Below are 19,940 nucleotides of genomic sequence, written 5' to 3' on the forward strand. Positions count from 1 at the left end.
CGTTATAAATGTTATGCCTGTATGTTTCCTTGTCTGCTACGTAGAGTAACAAACAAGGATATTGCAGTTATGCGCTGTGGTCGGGTAAATAGGAGGCGCTCCGGCTTCGCCAGAAGTGCTAGAAGAACTCAGTCCAGACGGAAATTAGCTATTAAGAAATCTTCGGGCAGCGCGCTGGTTTGAACTGTCGCTGTCCGACGAGCTCCGGTGTCAGAACAGCGACGCGCGCACGAGCCCGCTCCTCGGGATATGGCAGGCCGTCCGTGGTTTCGTATCGAAACACAGCAGCCTGCCTCCCGAGGCGGCCGCCTACCGGAGCTGCAGGGCCGAGCCCTGGCTGCGCGCCCCGTTCTCCAGATGGTAGAGCGGGCCCAGGACTGGGCAGGCCGAGCGGTTGGTCTTCATCGCATTGGAGATGGGGCCCGGCCAAGCACTGTGCCGCTGCTCGCACTCGCAACCACGGAGCTCGGACCCTAGTCGGCCAGCCCGGACATGGCCATACCTGCGTGGCACGGGTAGTGTATGCTAGTAACCACGAGCATATTTTGCACGAGTACACTTAGAAGCTGCCAGCTTCAGTCGTTGTTATACGATTTCTTTGCTCCTGAATTTTGAAGGGTGAAGCCCATGGCTGCCACAACGCGTAGGAAGTAGTCGTTTGCACACAAGGTGCTTTGAATTCATGATATAAGAAAACCGGGACTGCAAACAGGGCGTCACGGTATAGGGCGTCAGCAAAATTTTAGCTTACGTGTCTCAGGCATTTCCCTTCGACACCGTGCATTCGCACACATTTCCCATTCACTTTTAAAACATATAAAACAAATACTAGGAAGGCAAATTAGAAGGTGCTTGCAGGAAAGCGCAAATTTGTCATGCAATTTCTGCAGGTCAATAAATATCGAATTTCGAACATGGCATTTGCTATTGCATTACGAAGTCATATGGTCGAAAGCCAACGTGCTTTGTGAATGAATTATCAGGTCAGCATTATTAGAATTTGCGCCTGATTAGCTCTTTTACAAAGGCTAGTTAGCTATTATTCATCAAAATTGGCTCAAAATTTTCAGTCAGAAATGTTGACCATGCTCATAAATTTCGGTTTAAACTAGCTTTAGCGCTCTTTGTAGAAGAATAATTGAGCACTACCCAATTCAAAGGAACACACATGCAGACATGACAGGACGAGCCATTCCTGTCATGACAGCGCCCGTGCTGTTATGGCCGCTGTGTTCTCGTCTAAAATAAACGCTCAATTACTCTTCTAGAAACAATAGAACACCAACAAACCCCTGAAACTGTTCCATTATCTTCATCGCATTTTTTTTTTTGGCCTAAAATGAAATTCGAGAGGTCTGACAACGGCCACTTGAAGATGAGCTCCAGTGTCGTTGTGTTAGCCCCCTCCACACAATGCGATCCAAGTAACTTGGTTCCAAAAAGCCGCAGTGAGTAAAGGGGCCACCGGTCAAACTGATGGTACACCGATCAGCATGCACACTTAGTTTTCCTAAGATCATGATGCTCACGCTTTCAAGCGGACGCATTGGACAGCAGGAAGTTATCCGCGCTATGACGTAAAACGGCGGCAACATTTTCTCGCGCCTGCTGCAGAATCATGATTTTAACTAAGCCAAGGGACCTCGCAAATCGAGGGATCATCGGTGTGAGTGGTGGCCTGATTACGTATCACGGAATTGTGTTACCGTTTTTTTTTTATCGAACTGCGTTCGAGGGGCTAATATCGTGATGCGGCAGTGCATAGTCACGCGAAAATTTTTAAATCTCGTGGAATACATGTATATTTAAGGCTAAAAAAGGAACCACGTTAAAGTTGCCGTTAAGGAACCAGCTTAAACGAGCCTTTTTCAACTAGCTCAGCAGGCTATAGGTAAAATAAATTGCGCGTATATAGATATTAAGGAAGCTAACCAATTTAATTTTTTAATTAGTCAATCAGGTGCAAGAAATATGCTGACCTGGTCAATACGACTGCGTGCAACGCTGCACTAGTCGAATCTCAAAAGAGTGCATTGTCTTTTTTATGTCTTAATACAACTGAGCCGAAGCCAACAATGATCCAGGAGGCGTGAGCTATGTGAAAGATTGATTCCAAGCGGAAGTGGCAGCGAAAGCTTAGGCATTGCTGAGCATAGGGCCACAAATTATCCGCTCCTCGTTGAGAGTGTTCGGAAGCTTGAAATTGTCCCCCAACAGCTTCGCAAAAACTCCACGTCGCTCAGACCTCCAATTACGTTGCCTTACCCTGGCCGTTAAGTGCGTGATTATTTCAAATAGCGAACATATATGTCCTCTGCCAAGAAAACTTCTTGCAGCTGGAGGAAAGAACCAGGCTTCAGAGGGGTCGCGTTTGCAAGTACGGTGTACGGTTATGCGAGAGCCTAACCCCCCTGCTGACGACGTCTTCCCAATGCATGCATGATTGCATGCTATTAGGTTATGTATAACGAGTAGATGTATCGGCCAACAGGCTGGCTGCTTATTAAAATAACATTTTTGTGTACAGGACCAAATAACAGGCTTCCCACCTTATATTTCACACGAATGGTGTGCCTTGATTGAACTATGAAGTGCACCCGACGTGTAAATGCAGTGAGCACTTTGGTGTTTCTAAGCGTTTAGCCTACTCGAACACGCAAAAGAGCATCATAAATTATACAGCACTGTTGCTGACAGTCGTGGATGGAACATTATTCAAAAGGGGGATATGAAATTGATTGTCATTTTAATTGCTTATCATCGATTTACAACATGCTGTTATTCTTTGTGGCGCAGTAACAAAACTAACTCTGAGGCACCATGATCACCCACGAGTCGTTCCCGATCGCAGTAACACGAGCTGTCTGCACCTGTCCTGAAAGTCAATATTAATTTGTCAAAATTCCTTAAGTGTGCTTTTTGTTCATAAAAACCTTAGGATCGAAAGACAAATTCCTTAAGCATTCACTAGCACATAGATATATCCTGTATATGAAACAAACGTTACAAATATCTGAGGAAGAGAAGGCTAATGAAAACATTGCTGTGACCCCCTTATACTTGTACGGATATGCTGGAGACCGACGCGAGCCAAATCACATGTGAGTTAAGCTCCGGTTACTGCATCTCTCTGCGTTCTCTCAGCGTTCCATTGCAGCTGCGCAAGGAGATTCTGCCTCGCCCCCGGCGCAGTACGAAAAATTCTTCCGATACGTCGTGGGTATTCTTAGAACGCTCTAGACCAAGCTATGTTGAGAAATTGCTTGCTATTCTCTTAGACAAGTTTCCCACAGAACACATTTAAGGTAATTGGGATTGGAACACAAATTCACTGAGCTTGTTTCGTCATTTTAGCGTGTTTTAGGTCAAGATGTTTTTGTCCTCTGCCACTTTTGTGACTGGCATGCGGGGAACTTTACTCACCAGCAGCGCGGATCAGCACTGAGCTGTTTGCTGACTTGCTCGCTGCGCGACTCGGTGTGCTGGTGAACTGAGAGCTGCTCGACGATGACGGTGCACAGCCGGGCATTAGTGCTGACTACATCTTCCTCTCCGGGGGAGTAAGGGGCAAGCTCGGTGGCCGTGCTTAGGACCTCGGTGGTCTGCGTTTACAATAATGGTACAGTTAGTCATAAGAGGTCAAAATACCAGAATAGAAACTTCTGACAGCGACCCTACTCCGTTTCGTTTCTCCATATTCAAAGTGGCACTGGTTAACTCTCTTAAGATGGGCAATACATAGAACGTGGCTCTAAATAAGGATTTTAATTTCTTGTTATCTAGTATGAATTGCTTCCCATTTAATCGCGCACAGTATAACTCTCACACCCAGTAATAATCTGCGCACATCTATTCCAGGCTGCGTGCTAATAAGAGGCTGAAATGTGGTTTAGTTGCTATTATTGCGTTCTATAAACTTTTGGTAGTATGGCTATACAGGTACAAAATATTGTAGTCAAGATAGACAAGTTTGTAGGGACACCGCGCTCGTATAGGAGAGGTTAAAAATTACGAGGAACTTTAGCGGCTAAAGTGGTGAAAGGCGAAAGCCTGAGTGCTGCATTCTGCTACGCAATTGTTCACTTCACATTCTGTTGGTGCATTAATTAACTGCCAATTAATGACGCTTAATCTTTGCCTTTAGGAGTGGAACGCGACAGCGTGTTGTAGCGCTGCCAGGAGTCCACGGAACGACACCACCCGTTCGGCGCGATGCGTTGCACTTTGAGCGCAACGCTTTTTGAGGAAAGGAAATAGCGCTGTAATTCTCTGTGATCTCGGTGGACACCTGAACCGCACCGTACAGGAAGGGAGGAAGTGGAGTGAAAGAAGAAAGAGGGGCCATAATGAAGAAAATAAAAATTGTATTTGAGGAAAGGAAATTACACAGTAACTGTCTCACATATCTCGGTGGACACCTGTCGAAAATTGTATTTGAGGGAAGGAAACTGCGCATTAACTGTCTCACGTATTTCGGTGGACACCCGTCGAAATTCGCTGGCAGTGACGTCATGATCGTTTCGACCATTCTGAAACGCGGACAAATTTGCTAACACGTCTTGGCCACGACAGTATGAACCATTAAAGGCTTTCGCCTTAAAAGTATACTTTGCACACGTCTAACTTCCGCCCCCGCAGGTTAGGTCGGTACTGGAGGTGCATTGCCTTCGCGCAATTTAAGTGCAGTTACAACAGCGAAATGACTTCCACTAACCACTATGAACCATGCAACTTAAAATTACGCAGTGCATTTCAATAAAGTACGGTGCAATGACCTCAGCTCTAGTTCATTGATGACTAATCGGAATATATCATCATGGTAACATGATAGTTACTGGCGTGTCGAATTCCTCCAGATCACTGCCTCCGTCGTTAGCGACAAATTTTTTCGGGTACTGTATAAACCTGTGGAGAATTATTCGGCTCCTTCCACAATATCAGGCGTATTCATAATGACATTGCCCTCCTTTCTTTTTGGAGGGTCTGCCCGATTTTGCTAGTGCTTAGTTGCCGATGACCGCTTTTTAGGTTAACACCACCGCGGTGGCTCAGTGGTTATGGTGCTCGGCTGTTGACTCGAAAGACGCGGGTTCGACCTCGGCCTCGGCGGTCGAATTTCGATGGAGGCGAAATTCTAGAGGCCCGTGTACTGTGCGATGTCAGTGCACGTTAAAGAACCCCAGGTGGTCGAAATTTCTGGAGCCCTTCTCTACGGCATCCCTCATAGCCTGAGTCGCTTTGGGACGTCAAACCCCACAAACCAAAAAACGAAGCAACCGCTTTTAGGTTACCTACGTTCTTCAGATCAGGGTGCACGCCTTCGCTGCGTACCTGTCCTCGAAGACCTAACATTGGGTCGCGAATAAAAATTTCTGTCTCAAGGAGTGTTCAAATTGTGCAGAATATTATTTTCAGACGTCATGAAGACGAAGCAGAGAACTGGGAGAGAAAGCAACAAAGAGTACGCTCGAGATCGTGCACGTTCAGCCCTGTCTGGTAGCACCCAGCTTAGGTGGGTGTGGTTCATTGTCGCCTGACCTATTGATTCTACGTTATGGACATACATTATTAACAGCTGTGCAGTTTTACACCTACCACCACTTTGCCAGAATTTTTTACTCCAGCCACGCACAGAGCTTCAGTCCTCATATGTACAAGTGAGACAATTTAGAATTTATGCAGAGTCGTTTAACTTTATTAGCTAAACAGCTAAATATGATGTGTTGAGCCTTGTGCCCTTCCCCATCATCTAGAAAATGTATTTCACTATGATAGTAGGAATGTCGAGCGTTAAATATGTGGTGGTAACGGTGATACAAACGCGCTGGCAGTTCATTGACAGAACTGGCGGCCCAGTTCTGTGCATCACCTACCTGCGTCGTGATTTCGGCAGTGTTGGGTTGTGAGCTGGGGCACAGCAATGGGTCGTGCATGTCTTGAAGCTGGCGGTGGCTGAATGGGGCTACGGACCTGACCGACGTAGGCAGCGCATTTCTTGGCTCGACGTTGACTTTAGAGTTCGATTGCTGTCCTCTGCCGCTGTCATCGTTGGTCGTGTCAGGCATGGTGAATAGCCCCTGAACCAGCGCTGTCGGGCGGTGAGCCAGTGCAAGTTAATGACAGCGCCTTAAAGTGAGCCTGCGATTCTATTTGTTGGTTCAAATGAAGAAGACGCAATTCAGAGGCACTGGAATTTAATTAAACAAAGTTTTTAAACTATAAGATATAGTTGAAAAAAAATGACAAAATATATCTTTTGTGAAGTCTCCTTACTTCCACGGTTAAGGGCCGGATGTTTCAGAGGGAAATACTAGACGCAAAAGTTGAGCACTGCAAACGATATTTGTTCTTGCTGTTTGCAAAGATGCGAACTGGGAACATGTTCTGAAAGAGTGTGTTACCATAAAGCTTGTCATCAAAAAATAGAACTACAGAGGTCGCAGGCACTTGGAGGGTTTAAGAATACCATGTAGAAGCGTAAGAAACTGTGGGATAACTGAAAGGAGAACAATCGGTCAGAGGTAGGTGGAGAATGCAGGGACACTGAAGAAAAAAAAGGAGTTTTTAAGAGACGGTGTTGGGATTTTTACCTGCTTGTGAGGAACGAAGGACGGGATTGTGGCTCGTACAGGACGACGCTCGCTGAAGCACCAGGAGCTGTAAGGTATGAGACAAATGAGTGAATAAACAAGCACTCACTTGAAAGAATGGCAGCCTTGCACTTTGGGTATCGGGCAAATATTCTCATGAATGCTGGTGTTAATGAAAATCATTATAATGATTTCTAACAAACCTAGCACGTATGCCGTTGTGCTTCAGCCCTGAAATGTGCTGAATTTGTCACCCTTCGTTGCGGACCACTGCGCGTTGGGCACTAGCCGCTTACACCACCGCCGGGTTCGTATCTTCCACCGTGGCCTGGGTCTTGGCCCATATAGCAGTTACAGCAGTTTACAGAAGGCATGTTAAAACTCAGTATTGTTACAACGTACGAAGTTTTGTGCAGTTGCACCGGTAACGCATAGTGGTGAACAAAGTGGAGGCTTACCTGCAGTATGTTAAGGCTGACCGTTTCAAGAAGACAGCTATACAAGAACAAATAATTGCGCAGAGCACTGTGAAATTCCATTGACATGGAGTGCTCTCAGAGGTAGACGTCATTAAAGGATAACGCCAACAATGCAGGGAGAGCTTATGGTTTATGGGATTTAACGTCCCAAAGCAACTCAGGCTACACGGACGCCGTAGTGAAGGGCTCTGGAAATTTATACCACGTGGGGAAAATGTAGTACGTGACCACGGTCTGTGCATGTGCGAAAGACAGCACACAATGGAAGGCGGATGCAGCTTAATTTCATAAATGAGTTAAGGAAAAACAACTACGATCAAGAAGCGCATTGAGTGATCACTGATTGGTTTTCTTCGTAATTTATGAAGACCTGCGAGGCATTTCTAGGAGCGCATAAGGGAGCAACCTCTTTCGTTATCACTCGAAACTCTCAAAATCACGAAGATTTTCTTCTCGTTGCTTCGCACAAGAATTATTGCTATTGACAAGTTCGCACTGCTCAGTGTGCTCATCGTAAACGCTCAAACTACTTTGGGTTGCATCTAACCATGCGGAAGTGCTTCGTCGTAGAAAATTTTTTCCTACACGAGGAGCGCGAAAACTGCATTACTCGCATTTTATTATCTCTAGCCTGCGCCCTGAATGACGCGGCAAAGTCGGCCACTTTCGGGCCACGGGAGCTGACGCATTGGCTCGAAGCCGAGAACCGTCGTATCGCTTCAGACAGAGGGAAAGCTAAAGCCTGACACCGAACAGATAACGCGCTGTGGCCCTTGTGCAGGGGTGTTCGGCATTAGGGAAGGCTGTGACGAGACTAATAGGCCAGAGAAAAAAGGCTTCGTTTACCTTGCGGAGGTCGTCTTGAACAGATGCGGGAGCGGACGAAAAACCGGCAGCCGCGCACGAGAGGAAGGCACGAGGAACGTGTTGCCTGACCTCGTGATGAGCGTGCTGGTAGTGCGATGATGATGATGATGAATGAGAAAGCACCCATTATTGGGCTTTATATTGGTGGTCGGTCCCAGTTTTGCAGTGAATGATTGGCTGAAGAAATGGCAGTGGTGGAAAGTTATAACAACATTGTAATGGAAATTGTTGTGCTTCAGTCGTTTTTCTTCTCTTTTATGGATGCGTTATGGTTACAGAGACAACTCTGCGTTATGGTTACAGAGAATCAGCTGTCACTACCTGCCCTAAATACACATATTCCCTTACTAATTCTAGTACCACGCCACCAATTGCGAACTGCTGCTCTCTTGCTAGACTGTTGAATATTACTTTGGTTTTCTGCATGTTAACTGGTTGAATATTACTTTGGTTTTCTGCATGTTAGCCCCACCGTTCTGCTCTGCCTGTCTAATTCATTGATCATGCTTTGAAGTTCATGTCCTGAGTGACTTAGCAAGGCAATGCCATCAGCGAATCGCAGATTACTTAGGTATTCTTCATTAACTCTTATCCCCAACTGTTCCCATTTCAGGCCCCGGAATACCTCCTCTAAACAGGCAGTGAATATCAAAAAATGTGCTTGGTTGCATTTGACCCATTATTAGGGAAACAGTTATCGGCAAAATGCTTATTTAATTCCAGATTTATACGCACACAAATGGAGAAGTACTGAACTAGATCGCTAGAGACCACCTACGCCTAATTTCTTCCTTGAAGACATTTGCCCCATGAAAACAGCACAAAACTCCGAGTATTAGTTAAGTTAGAGGGTGGCAGAATAAGGTGCAAAGAAAAAGAAATCCTAAACGGGCAGTGTTGGGGCTACTGGCCACTTGACAGTTTCTAGAGCGGCTATTTTCCGCTCTGCAAACGGCCTCAGTTTGTCCTTAGAGAGCACCTGTTGTCTAAAATTGTAGTCTGGCTTAGGTCTATGTAATTCGTTAGCAATGTGCAGGTTGCAATAGCTGTTTGCTTCAACCATACGCTACCGCTATATGCTAAAAACTTATCTGCCAGCGTGGTAAACGGTATCCTGCAGGAGTACCTGTTACAGTATCCGAGCCGTGCTGTTATTTTCACAGATTCCTCTCAAGAAGGCGAAAAAGCAGCAGTAAGTGTTTATTTTTACACACTAGATTGGTGTTAATGTATCCGAGTCCCTGATTGTACACCAAATTTCGCTGCTGAATTTCTTGCTATTGGTTTCACCTTCAAAAACTTCTCCGCAATATTTCTCAAGTAGTCATTCCATCGGACTGTCTGTCAGTCTTGGCAGCGCTTGAAAGTTCGGGTACTTATTTTTAATGTACTTTGTCCCACTTCATGTGAAAGAATTGCGTTTTCAGTGGATCCCAGGGCACAGTGGTATTACTTCAAAGTTGATGGCAGATTTCTTAGCGAGGTCAGCCATCAATGAGCCTGTTGCCCATATTGCGAACCTCACCCTGCTGACCAAATACACCAGTACCTGAGCCATGAGCCCATCTTTGGTACAGCGGAAAAAGGCAATGTGAGATTTCCATAACGCTGTTGCGCTGCAGAATTCCTCACCTTATTTTATATTTATGCCAATCTGTGTTTACGGCGTCGAAACAATGTGCACCATGCGAGGATGTTGAAACGTCAGATCATTTCATCCTCTAGTGCCGGCGGTTTGCACGGCAAAGAATGCAGTTTTTGCAAAATCCTCTCCCAGAATTAGGGCTGCCGTTTACGCTTCCCGTCCTCCTTTTTTTTTGGTGCAACCGTCTAAAGGCATACCCTGAAGCAGGTGTGTCAGCTTCTTGAAAAGTATTTGAAACCGGCAGATTATTGCGTTGACTTCTCCATGCCTTTCCTTCTCGCTCAAAATTATTTTATTCCTGATTATTGCTTTAAAATATAGTGACTCAATCCACACCGCTTTGTGTCCTCGATTTTTATTCCGATTTCCTCAAGATCTCTGAAAGTTATTTTTTTTTCACAGATTCCTCTATAGTTAAGAGCCGCTTGATATAAACCTGGAGTTTTTAAGCATGAAATGATTTTAGCTCCGGTTGTCGGCAGTGTGGTGACGTCCCGCCAAGACCGAGAGCCAGCATCCGGGCACTGAATTTCACTCATCCGGGCACCGAATTCCACACATCCGCGAGCTGAAACGAGAGCATCCGGGCGCCGTACGAGATTTAACGAGACTGTCTATGAGGAAGGGCTGCTTAGAGCAAGAGGGGAGCACCATGGCGAGAAGGGCTTTGGGCGGAAAAACTGCTTCCGCGCCGTCCCCAAGGATGGCGCAGCGGTCCCACACTCACGCATGTAAAAGACCGGCCGCTGGGCCTTCAGCTCATGACGTTTCCCCCTTTGGCAGGCAGATGTACACACTCTCGCGGAGTATTCGAACGCGCTGCATATACATTCTTGGCAGGCCTGCGTCTCGTCGTGTCCGCGTACGCTTCTTCATCGTCCTGCATTTCAATGCCGCCACCGTCACAGCTGCTTAAGCCGAGCAATGGAGCCTGACAGAAACCGGATACAGCTGACGAGGCAGGGCGGAAGAGATTCCCCAGACACAGGAAACGATTGCGTCTACATGGACCAGTGCACAGTGTGTGTGGTGTGGTGAACGCTTGACCCATTTCAAGATTTTGACTAGTACCATCTACAACCGATGTCTTATGCCCGTAAACATTTCATTCTTACTGTGCTCTCGGTTACAGGGGAGGCAGATGTTTTTTCCTGTTTGGACCTGCACCAAACCGTGCCCAATCCCCCCCCCCCCCCCCCTCCGTGGATATGTGCCATCAATTTTAAGGAAACTGGAAAAACTGATCCAAAACATGTATAAAGTAGATATATGTGTAGGGCCACTCCTGTGTCCTTTACTTGCTCTGACATCGCGCACAGCAAGGACATTCATGATTGTTTACAGCCTAATCTATGAAAAATTGCTATCTCTGCATTCTTCTGAAGGAGTTGTTCGCAAACTTGCAATAAAACGACCACAAATCAGGCAAGCTCTTGCCACAAGCCATTTATTACCCATGTCTGCCACCCCACAGTGACTTCGGGCTGCTGCCATCCCGCAAACAATGAATTCACGGGTGCATAGAGTACTACTACCGCGAGCCGGACTGCAAGCGGCCGTGGCTCATCCAGTCCAGAGTTCGCGACCAGGAAACAGTGCCGACGTCTGCTACGGCCACAGCGTTGCATATCTACTGTGCAGAACGAAGGGAACGAAGGTTTCATCCACGTGGAGATTGTCCCGATGTGACAGGTCGCATTAAGTTCTCCAGTTATCGTACACCGCCTCTAGTCGGTTGAGTCACTCGTACTAGGTAGGATGCTTTGCGCGAAATGTGGCGAGCAAGCTGGCAGTGGGGTACGAGAAACAGCTTGGTAGCTTGCGAAAGTTAAAGACAGGTACCCGTAGCTCCTCGACTGCATTATCGCGGAGTATGGCCCTAAACAGAGAAAAGTAATCAGATCACAGAAACTGTCAGTGCTTCACTCGTACCGCGTGTCCGCGGAATTGGGCACTACAAGAATGCTGTAAATAGGTTAGAGCTGGTGGCGGGCCATGAGTCCATGAGTGAGGCGGGTCATTAGTGAATGGCTTTGGCTTCAAAGGTGCAAGCCAGTCCGAGGCGGCAGTGATTCCTTTGGCACTATCAGTAACTCCGTACACAGCATCTTGCGGATGACACTGTTCACGAACTATCCACTCGGAGTTCACACGATCGCGCTCGTGAACACGGCCTGGGTTTTCGTGTGATTTTGTTATAAATATTATGTTTGGATCTTCCTTGTTTGCTACGGAGAGTAACAAGCAAGGATATTGCAGTTGTGCTCTGTAGTTGGGTATATAGGATGCCCTCCAGCTTCACCAGGAGTGCTATGAGAACTCAGTCCAGACGGAGTATGACCATTAAGAAATCTGCGGGCAGCGCGCTGGTTTGAACTGTCGCTGTCCGACGAGCTCCTGTGTCGGAGCAGCGACGCCCGCGCGAGCCCGCACCTCGGGGTTGTGCAGGCCGCTGGTGGTCTCGTATCGAAATACAGCGGCTGCACCCCGAAGGGGCCGCCTAACGGCGCTGCTGCGCCGTGCCCTGGATGCGCGTCTCATTCTCCAGGTGGTAGAGGAGCGCGCGCCACTCGCCCAGGGCTGGGCAGGCCGAGCGGATGGTCTTCGTCGCATTGCCGATGAGGCCAGGCCATGCACTGTGCTGCTGCTCGCACTCGCAGCCACGGAGCTCGGAGTCGAGGCGGAGGCAGCAGCCAGCCCGGATGTGGTCACACCTGCGTAACACGATAAACGTGTGCTTGTGAACACCAGTATAGTTTACACGTATACACTTAGAAGCTTCACACTTCAGTCGTTTTTATGCGATTACATCGCTCTTCAATTTTAATGGTGAAACCGATGACTGCCAGAACGCCTAGGAAGATGTCATTTGCCTTCCCCTTTGAAGGGACAAATCCAAGAGAAATGGGGTTGCAAACACGGTGTCACGGTACTGTGAGCCGCAAAATCTTAGCCTACGTGCTCGGATCTGGATGGAATTTTGCCCATATTTTCTCTAAGGTGTGAGGAACGCCATTATTTTATTTAAATCTAAGTATTGCTCATATATATGTGACAAATTTGAAATGAACACCTACTGGGGCCTGGGTATTGGAAACTTCCTAAGTACCAATTTTTCGCGGGTATATGATATTTTATGCACTATTCTTACTTATTTTTTGGTATTCTACCGTTCAAAAACAATAATATGAACCATGAATGGGTCGTAATTATGAAAGTTTAATGCTAGTAAAAAGGGAGGCAAAAAAGCCCATGTTTTGCACTTTGGCATACTACGGAACAAAAGATATGGAACTTGCAATAAAACGAAATGTATATTTGAAATAAGCATAAAATTTATATAAGGAACCAGAATTTCATTGTTCTAGTCTATGTATTTAAGAAAAAGTGTCTTCGAGTAGCATCTCCCTTTAAAGCATGTAAAAAAGTATACTCCGCAGGCAAATAACGAAAGCGCAAATTTCTCATGCAATTGTTGTAGCACAATCAATTTCGAATTTAAAACAAGGCATCTGCTAATGCATTGCGAAGTCATAATGGGAGAAACAGTGCGCAATCGAAAGGGATCGTGCTTTGCGAGAATTCTGCTGATGCATACAAGGTATTCTTACAACGCCTACCCGAGCAATGGATCGACATGAAAATGAACCATTGCTTGTTGTTCTCTTAGATAATGTTTACACAGACACGAACCGAAGCGCGCATGCATATACGTGTACACGTAAGTTTAATATAGGCATGCATGCGCACATATGAACACATCTGAGGTAGTTGAGAGCGGCACGGCTTTTCCTACTACACGTATTCACTGAAGTTGCTTCGTCGTGACCTCTGCCACTTTCATGAGTGGCATGGGGCAAACTTCACTCACCGGCAGCGTAGATCAGCACTGAGCTGTTTGCTGACTTGCTCCCTGAGCGACTCGGTGCGGTGGTTATCTGAGAGCAGCTCGTCGCTGGTGATGCACATCTGGGCGTTGGCGTTTACTCCGTCTTCCGCTCCGGTAGAGTGCGGGCCAGGTTCGGTGGATGCTCTTATGATCTCAGTGGCCTGCGTTTGCAGTAATGGTTCAGTAAGTCACAAGAGGTCAAAACACCAGGAGAGGCTGTGTTGACCGCGACCCAAGTCCATTTCATTTTACCACATTCGTAGTTTGGCTGGTTTCTCTCTGTCCAGATGGGCAATGTACGAAACGTTTCTTTAACGAAGAAATTTAATGTCTTGGTATCTATAAGAAATTTCTTCCCATCTAGAAGTGCACTGTGTAGCTCACACAGCCTGTAATAATCTGCGCATATCTATTCCAGGCGGCGTGCCAATACGGCGCAGTAATGAGGTTTTCTTGCTATTGCTGCGTTACATAAACTGTTGACAGTAATTCAAAATAGCTACAAAAGATAGACCAGTCTGTAGAAGCACCTCCCTTGGACAGCAGAGGTTAAAAGTATACTTTGGACGCGTAAAACGTTCGCGTCCATAGGTTTGTTCTCTACTGGAGGCGCATTGCCTACGCGTAAAGTGCAGTTATATACAGCAGAGTGACTTCCACTTCCCTCATTGAACCCTGCAATTTAAAATTACGCAGCGCATTTCAATAAAGTATGATGCAGTTAGCTCTGGTCTAATTCATTGCTTACTAATCGGAATATCAATTCATGGTAACAGGATAGTTAGCAGCGGGGTGTCCAGTTCCTCCAGATCACTGCTTCAGGCTATCGACCAAATCGTTTCGGGTACTCTATTTTCCTCTGGAGAATTATTCGACTCTTTGAACTTATTAGTCGTATTTATAATGACCCTGCCTTCCTTGAGTCTTGTCGTGTGTATGTTATTTTTGATTATGCTTAGTTTCCTTTCAATGTTTTCAGGTTACCTGCGTTTTTCAGATCAGGGTGCACGCCTCCGCTGCACATTTGACTTCGAAGGCCCATCCGCTGATCACGAATAAAAATTTCTCTGTCTGAAGAGTTGTTTAAATTGAGCAAAATAATATTTGCAGACGTGACGGCGACGAGGCAGAGAACTGGGAGAGAAAGCGACAAAGAGGAAGCTCCAGCTCGTATACGTTCGGCCCTGTCTGGTGAAACCCAGCTAAGGTGGATGTGGTTCTTTTACTCCTTCGCCTCTGATTCGACGTAACCGACATACACTGTTAATAGCAGTGCAGTCTTACACCTACGACGACGATGCCAGCATTTCTCATTCCAACCGCACACAGAGATTTAGTCATCATTTCTGTAAGTCAGATATCTGAGAATTTATGTGCAGTCGTTTAGCGTTATCCGCTAAATAACCAAATATGAAGTGTTGTGACCTGTGCCCCGACCCTTCATCTACAAAATGTATTTGACTATGGTGATAGGAATGCTGAGCGTTAATGAAGTGGTAACGATGCTGCAAACATGCAAGCACCGAATGAACTGGAGGCCCAGTTCCGTGGGTCACCTACCTGCGTAGCGATGCCGGCAGTGTTGGGTCGTGAGCTAGGGCAGAGAAGCGTGACGTGCGCGTCTTGGATCTGGAGGCGATTGAATGGGGCTAGGGGCCCAACCGACGAAAGCAGTGCATTTCTTGGTTCGCCGTTGACCTCAGAAGGTGGTCGCTGTCCTCCGCCGTTGTCCTCCGTCGTTGTCATCGTTGGTGGCGTCAGGCATGGTGAGTAACCCCTGAACCAGCCTTGTCGGGCGGTGAGCCAGTGCAAGTTAATGGCAGCGCCTTAAAGTTAGCCTGTTGTTCTGTTTGTTGGTTCAAATAAAGAAGACGCCATTCAGAGGCAGTGGACTGGATTAATAAAAAATGCGATAAACAAAGTATTTCAGCTATATGATATAGATGACAAAAATGAGAAAATAACTCTTTTCCTACGTCTCCTTAATTTCAGGGCAAAGGGCCGGATGTTTGAGAGGGATATACTAGATGCAAAAGTTAAGCACTGGATACACAATTTGTTCTTGCTGTTTGCAACGAAGCGAACTGAGAACATGCTTTGAAAGAGTGTTGGTTGGTTGGTTTATGGGGTTTAACGTCCCAAAGCGACTAAGGCTATGAGAGACGCCGTAGTGGAGGGCTCCGGAAATTTCGACCACCTGGGGTTCTTTAACGTGCACTGAGTGTGTTACAATAAAACTTTTATTCAAAAAATGGAACTACGGAGGTCTGAGGCACTTGGAGTGTTTAAGAATACCATGTATACAAGCGTAAGAAACTGCGGGATAACAGAAAGGAGAATAATCGGTCGGAGGGAGGTGGAGAATCTAGGGGACACTGAAGAAAAAAAGGCGTTTTTAAGAGACGGTGTTGGGATGTTTACCTGCTGGCAAGGAAGGAAGGACGTGATTGTGGCTCACCCAGGACGACGCTCGTTCAAGCGCCAGAGGCTGTAAGGTATTAGAGGGATGAATGAATAAACAAGCAGTCACTTGAAAGCATTGCAGCCTTGCACCTGGGGTATCGTGCTAATGTGCTCATGAATGCTGGTGGTAATGAAACTAATTATAATGCTGTCTAACAATCCTGGCCCGTATGCCGTTGTGCTTGACCCTTGAAATGCTCTGAATTTGTCACTCTCCGTTGCGGACCGCTGCGTGTTGGGTACTAGCCGCTTACGCCAACGCTGGGGTCTTGGCCCATAGAGCAGGATCTTACAGAAGTTTAGAGAAGACATGTTCAAACTGAGTATTGTCAGAACGTACAAAGTTGTGTGCAGTTGCGCCGATAATGCATAGTGGTGAACAAAGTGGAGGCTTATCTGCTGTATCTTAAGGCTGACCGTTTGAACATGACAATTATACAAGAACAAATAATTGCGCTGAGCACTGTGAAATTTCATTTACATGAATAGCTCTGAGAGATACACGTCATAAATAATAACGTCAGCAATGAAGAAGCATGAAGAGGACAAATTTTGGTAATTCCCACGTCCTTCTGCAGGGCGAGCGTATGGTTTATGGGGTTTGACTTCCCGAAGCAGCTCAGGCTAGAGGGACGCCGTGGTGAAGGGCTCTAGAAATTTTACCACCGGGGGAAAATCTAGGTAACCATATTCTTTGCATGTGCAAAAGACAGCAAACTGTGGAAGGCAGGTACCGCTTAGTTTCATAAATGAGCTAAGGACAAGCAACTACGATCAGGAAACGCATTGAATGCCCGCTGATTGGTTATCTTCGCAATTTATCAAGAACTGCGAAGCGTTTCTAGGTGCCCATGAGGGGCGAGCGTCCGCTTCCGTTATCATTCGACTCTCAAAATCATGAACATTTTCTTCTCACTGCCTTGCGGAAGAAAATACTGCCATTGACAGGTTGGCACTGCTCATCGCAAATGCACAAATCCGCTGCGGGTTGCACCTATGCGCGCGGAAATGCTCCATCGTAGACAATTTTTTCCTACACGAGGGGCGCGAAAACACCATTGCACGCATTTTAATATCTCTAGCCTGCGCCCTGACTCCTGCTGGAAAGTCGGTCACTTTCGAGCCACGGGAGCTGGTCGCACAGGTGAATAGCCGAGAATCCTCGTATCGCTTCAGACAGAGCGAAAGATAACGGCTGACACCGAAGAGATCACCCCCTGCTGCCTTTGAGAAGAGGCGTTCGGCATTACAGAATGTAGTGAACGGACTAATAGGCCAAAGAAAAAAAGGCTTCGTTTACCGTGCGGAGGTAGTCGTGCAGAGCTGCGGGAGCGGACGAAAGAGTGGCTGCCGTGCACGAGAAGAAGGCGCGAGGAACGTGTTGCCTGGCCTCTTGGAGAACGTGCAGATCGTGCAATTGGTTAATGATGATTATGAAAAGCGCGAAAACACCCATTATTGGTCTTTATATTCGTGGTCGGTCCCACTTTTGCAGGGAATGATTGCCTGAAAAAATGGCCGCGGTTGAAAGTTGTAATAACATAGTAATGGAAATGATGGTGCTCCACGCGTTTTTCATCTGTTTTGTGCATGCGTTTTTTTGTCAGAGACAACTATTGTGAGGATACGAAGCTGTAAAAAAGTAACAGTACACTTCCCCTAATTACCTTGAAAAGCCTTGTTTTCCGCAACGGGTGTAGATAGCGGCATGCACATGAATTAGAGTAGATTGCTGGTCTTCGGAAATAGGCGAGGTGGGTGTTTGTGTCGTTTTGGTGGTCCGTAATGAATTTCAGGCGGATTATGAAGCAGGAAATGACCACATTTTGGAGAGAGTAATGGAGCTAAGGACGGTTAGCTTGAAACATGCGTGTTATCTTGAGGCACATGACAGAAACCCATTTCTGAAGCGTTGCTTGTTGGGCCAGTCAGTGCATGATACCGGGTAGAGAAACCAGCTGAGCAGGACGCGTGCACAAGAGACGAAATTCACATGGACGACGTGCAGTTTTTTTTTTTCAAAGCTACAGCTTTCACTCACAAGGTGGTTAATGCGAGGATGAACCAAAGCACATTCCAGATGAATAACAGCAGTACGAATAACTAGAGCGTTCTTCTTTTTTAGCAGATTTTGTGGGACTGCCGACCAGTAGAAATCTGTAAGCTGAGCCGCAAGACGGGGGTGCTGGTGGAGGTTGCTGGCAGCGAAAAGAATCAAATGATGTTGGTCCAAAATTATTTGCCTGCTTTTGTGGTGTTTTGGTTGCAGAGTGAACTCTGGCGAGAAAACAATAGAGCCATTATCCCCGCTGAAGGGAAATAAGGCGAACCAAGTCATGTAAATGACCCACCTGTCCACTGTTCAGTCTGGAGAATTTAGCATATTCGTTTCCAGTGGCCCGCAGATGGATTCTGAAGGCCGAAGAGACTGATGATATCTTCTGGTGGATGTCAATATCAAATGAAGTGCGAATAATATCAGGCTTTGCAGGAGGTAAAGGCGGTAGCACTGGCGCAGAAGGTAGCCAGGCCTCCAGCGTCGTCAGTGAGAATTCCTTCTCTTGTGCACGCGTTCTGTTCCGCTGGTCTCTCTATTCGCTTGGACTGCAGTAGCTACCGAGGATAATTATTAGCACTGTCGTCACCTTCATCGCGATTGTTGGAGCAAGTCTCGCAATGATCTCCGAATATTCCCTCCCGCAGGCTGAAAACATATCATATGAAAACGCACGTTTGACAGTGAAAATCAGTAGTATGAAGCGCGGCTTCTACAGCAGAAGAAACAGCAGATGTTTTTGTCATCTACTCGACTTTCTTTGTGTCCCTTTGTGATGGAGTGATTGAAGAAACCTATATTATAAAGCGCGATCAAAATTTTGTAAGAGCTACATATTTTTGGGAACTGCTCCTTGCAATGAAGGAAGGTTAGATAAGGTTTAAAAACTATCACTGTAGGCAGTTGAGATTGGATAGCCTGTTATGGAACGGCCCGGCGCACCCAAATTGCCCCTAAGCAGAGAGTGTTCGCTTCGCGTAAGTGAAGCTTTTGCTGGAGCTATACCACCCTGCTACAAAGAAAAAAAAACGCAGTTCGCAAGCGAATTATAGTGAGGAAACAAACCTCTAAAAAACTAGCAATGCGCCTGTAGCGATTATCTCGGAAAACTTTTCTTTTCTACACGGCTTCAGTTAGTGGCATGCGTAGGAAGTAGAGAAGAAAAGGACTCTGTTATAATCGGCTGGGAGGGAGTTTTTACCGGTTGGTGTCTTCGGGTTAAACTTTAAATTTTGGGAACCTGAAATGATTCTCCGCCGAGAGACACACAGCTAAGCGTACAGAGCTGGTGTTTTAAGGACAGAGAGTAGTTTAATGATTAGAAAGGCAAAACGGTCAGATGTAGAGATGAATATGTGGCCTATTTCTGTGCCTCGGGGAAGGTGAAGAGGAGAACAAAGTGGGCCGTGATGGGTGACAATGTGATGACAAGAGAGATTAGAGAAATTGGCAGTGGTATAGCTCTGATTAAACCTTGATGATTGCGAAAGCAACGAGGAGAGAGAGAGAGAGGCGATGGCCCCGGCACGCTAGCTATGCTCCGCTACCGCGCATGAGCAACTGCCAGCGACGGCGGTGGTGCGCCAGCTGTGCGCCGTCTGACGTTACTGCTCCTCGCGCATGCGCAGTATGGCCTTTCGTCAAGTCCACGAAATGGATCGGCGATTCGCGTAGTGTTGCTTTAGCAAAAACATGTACACGCCTATTTTATTACATCGCAACCTCGAGTCGAGGCCCGTGTCACTCAAAAAAACGTGAAAACGCAAGCATTGCATGGACTGCTTTTCAACTCTGCGGCCTAGCAGTCAGTCCTCCGAGAGTGACCCACTGTCTAAACGCTTCAAGGAAGAGGCGAACGATTGCCTTTTATGGGCATATACGGGACACACCACCAGTACCTGCTCCGCAGTATTGGTTATGCGAAAAGGGGACCAATCCGGGGTGTCCGCGT

General features: G+C 46.6%; 2 protein-coding genes across 2 annotated transcripts; both read right to left on the reverse strand.

Annotated features, from left to right (window-relative positions):
• Nucleotides 1-309: 309 nt before the first annotated feature.
• LOC149342608 (uncharacterized) lies at nucleotides 310-6,065 on the reverse strand. Its single transcript, XM_089546819.1, has 3 exons — nucleotides 5,874-6,065; nucleotides 3,424-3,602; nucleotides 310-502 (listed from the first exon to the last, which is right to left on the reverse strand). The coding sequence occupies exons 1-3, from the start codon at nucleotides 6,063-6,065 to the stop codon at nucleotides 310-312; spliced, it is 564 nt and encodes a 187-aa protein (XP_089402945.1).
• Nucleotides 6,066-12,081: 6,016 nt separating this feature from the next.
• LOC149342609 (uncharacterized) lies at nucleotides 12,082-15,216 on the reverse strand. Its single transcript, XM_089546820.1, has 3 exons — nucleotides 15,031-15,216; nucleotides 13,453-13,631; nucleotides 12,082-12,295 (listed from the first exon to the last, which is right to left on the reverse strand). Exons 1-3 carry the CDS (start codon nucleotides 15,214-15,216, stop codon nucleotides 12,082-12,084), a joined length of 579 nt encoding a protein of 192 aa, XP_089402946.1.
• Nucleotides 15,217-19,940: the final 4,724 nt, after the last annotated feature.

Source organism: Amblyomma mixtum, chromosome 5 (assembly GCF_055824585.1).
Source record: "Amblyomma mixtum isolate Tamu chromosome 5, ASM5582458v1, whole genome shotgun sequence".
NCBI classification, from domain to species: domain Eukaryota; kingdom Metazoa; phylum Arthropoda; class Arachnida; order Ixodida; family Ixodidae; genus Amblyomma; species Amblyomma mixtum.

Coding starts and splice junctions, on each gene's coding strand:
- LOC149342608 (XM_089546819.1), bottom strand. CDS start 6,065: ATGCCTGACACGACCAACGATGACAGCGGCAGAGGACAGCAATCGAAC. Junction 3,603..5,873: donor CTGCCGAAATCACGACGCAG/GTAGGTGATGCA, acceptor TTGTAAACGCAG/ACCACCGAGGTCCTAAGCAC. Junction 503..3,423: donor AGTGCTGATCCGCGCTGCTG/GTGAGTAAAGTT, acceptor CGTGCCACGCAG/GTATGGCCATGTCCGGGCTG.
- LOC149342609 (XM_089546820.1), bottom strand. CDS start 15,216: ATGACAACGACGGAGGACAACGGCGGAGGACAGCGACCACCTTCTGAG. Junction 13,632..15,030: donor CTGCCGGCATCGCTACGCAG/GTAGGTGACCCA, acceptor CTGCAAACGCAG/GCCACTGAGATCATAAGAGC. Junction 12,296..13,452: donor AGTGCTGATCTACGCTGCCG/GTGAGTGAAGTT, acceptor CGTGTTACGCAG/GTGTGACCACATCCGGGCTG.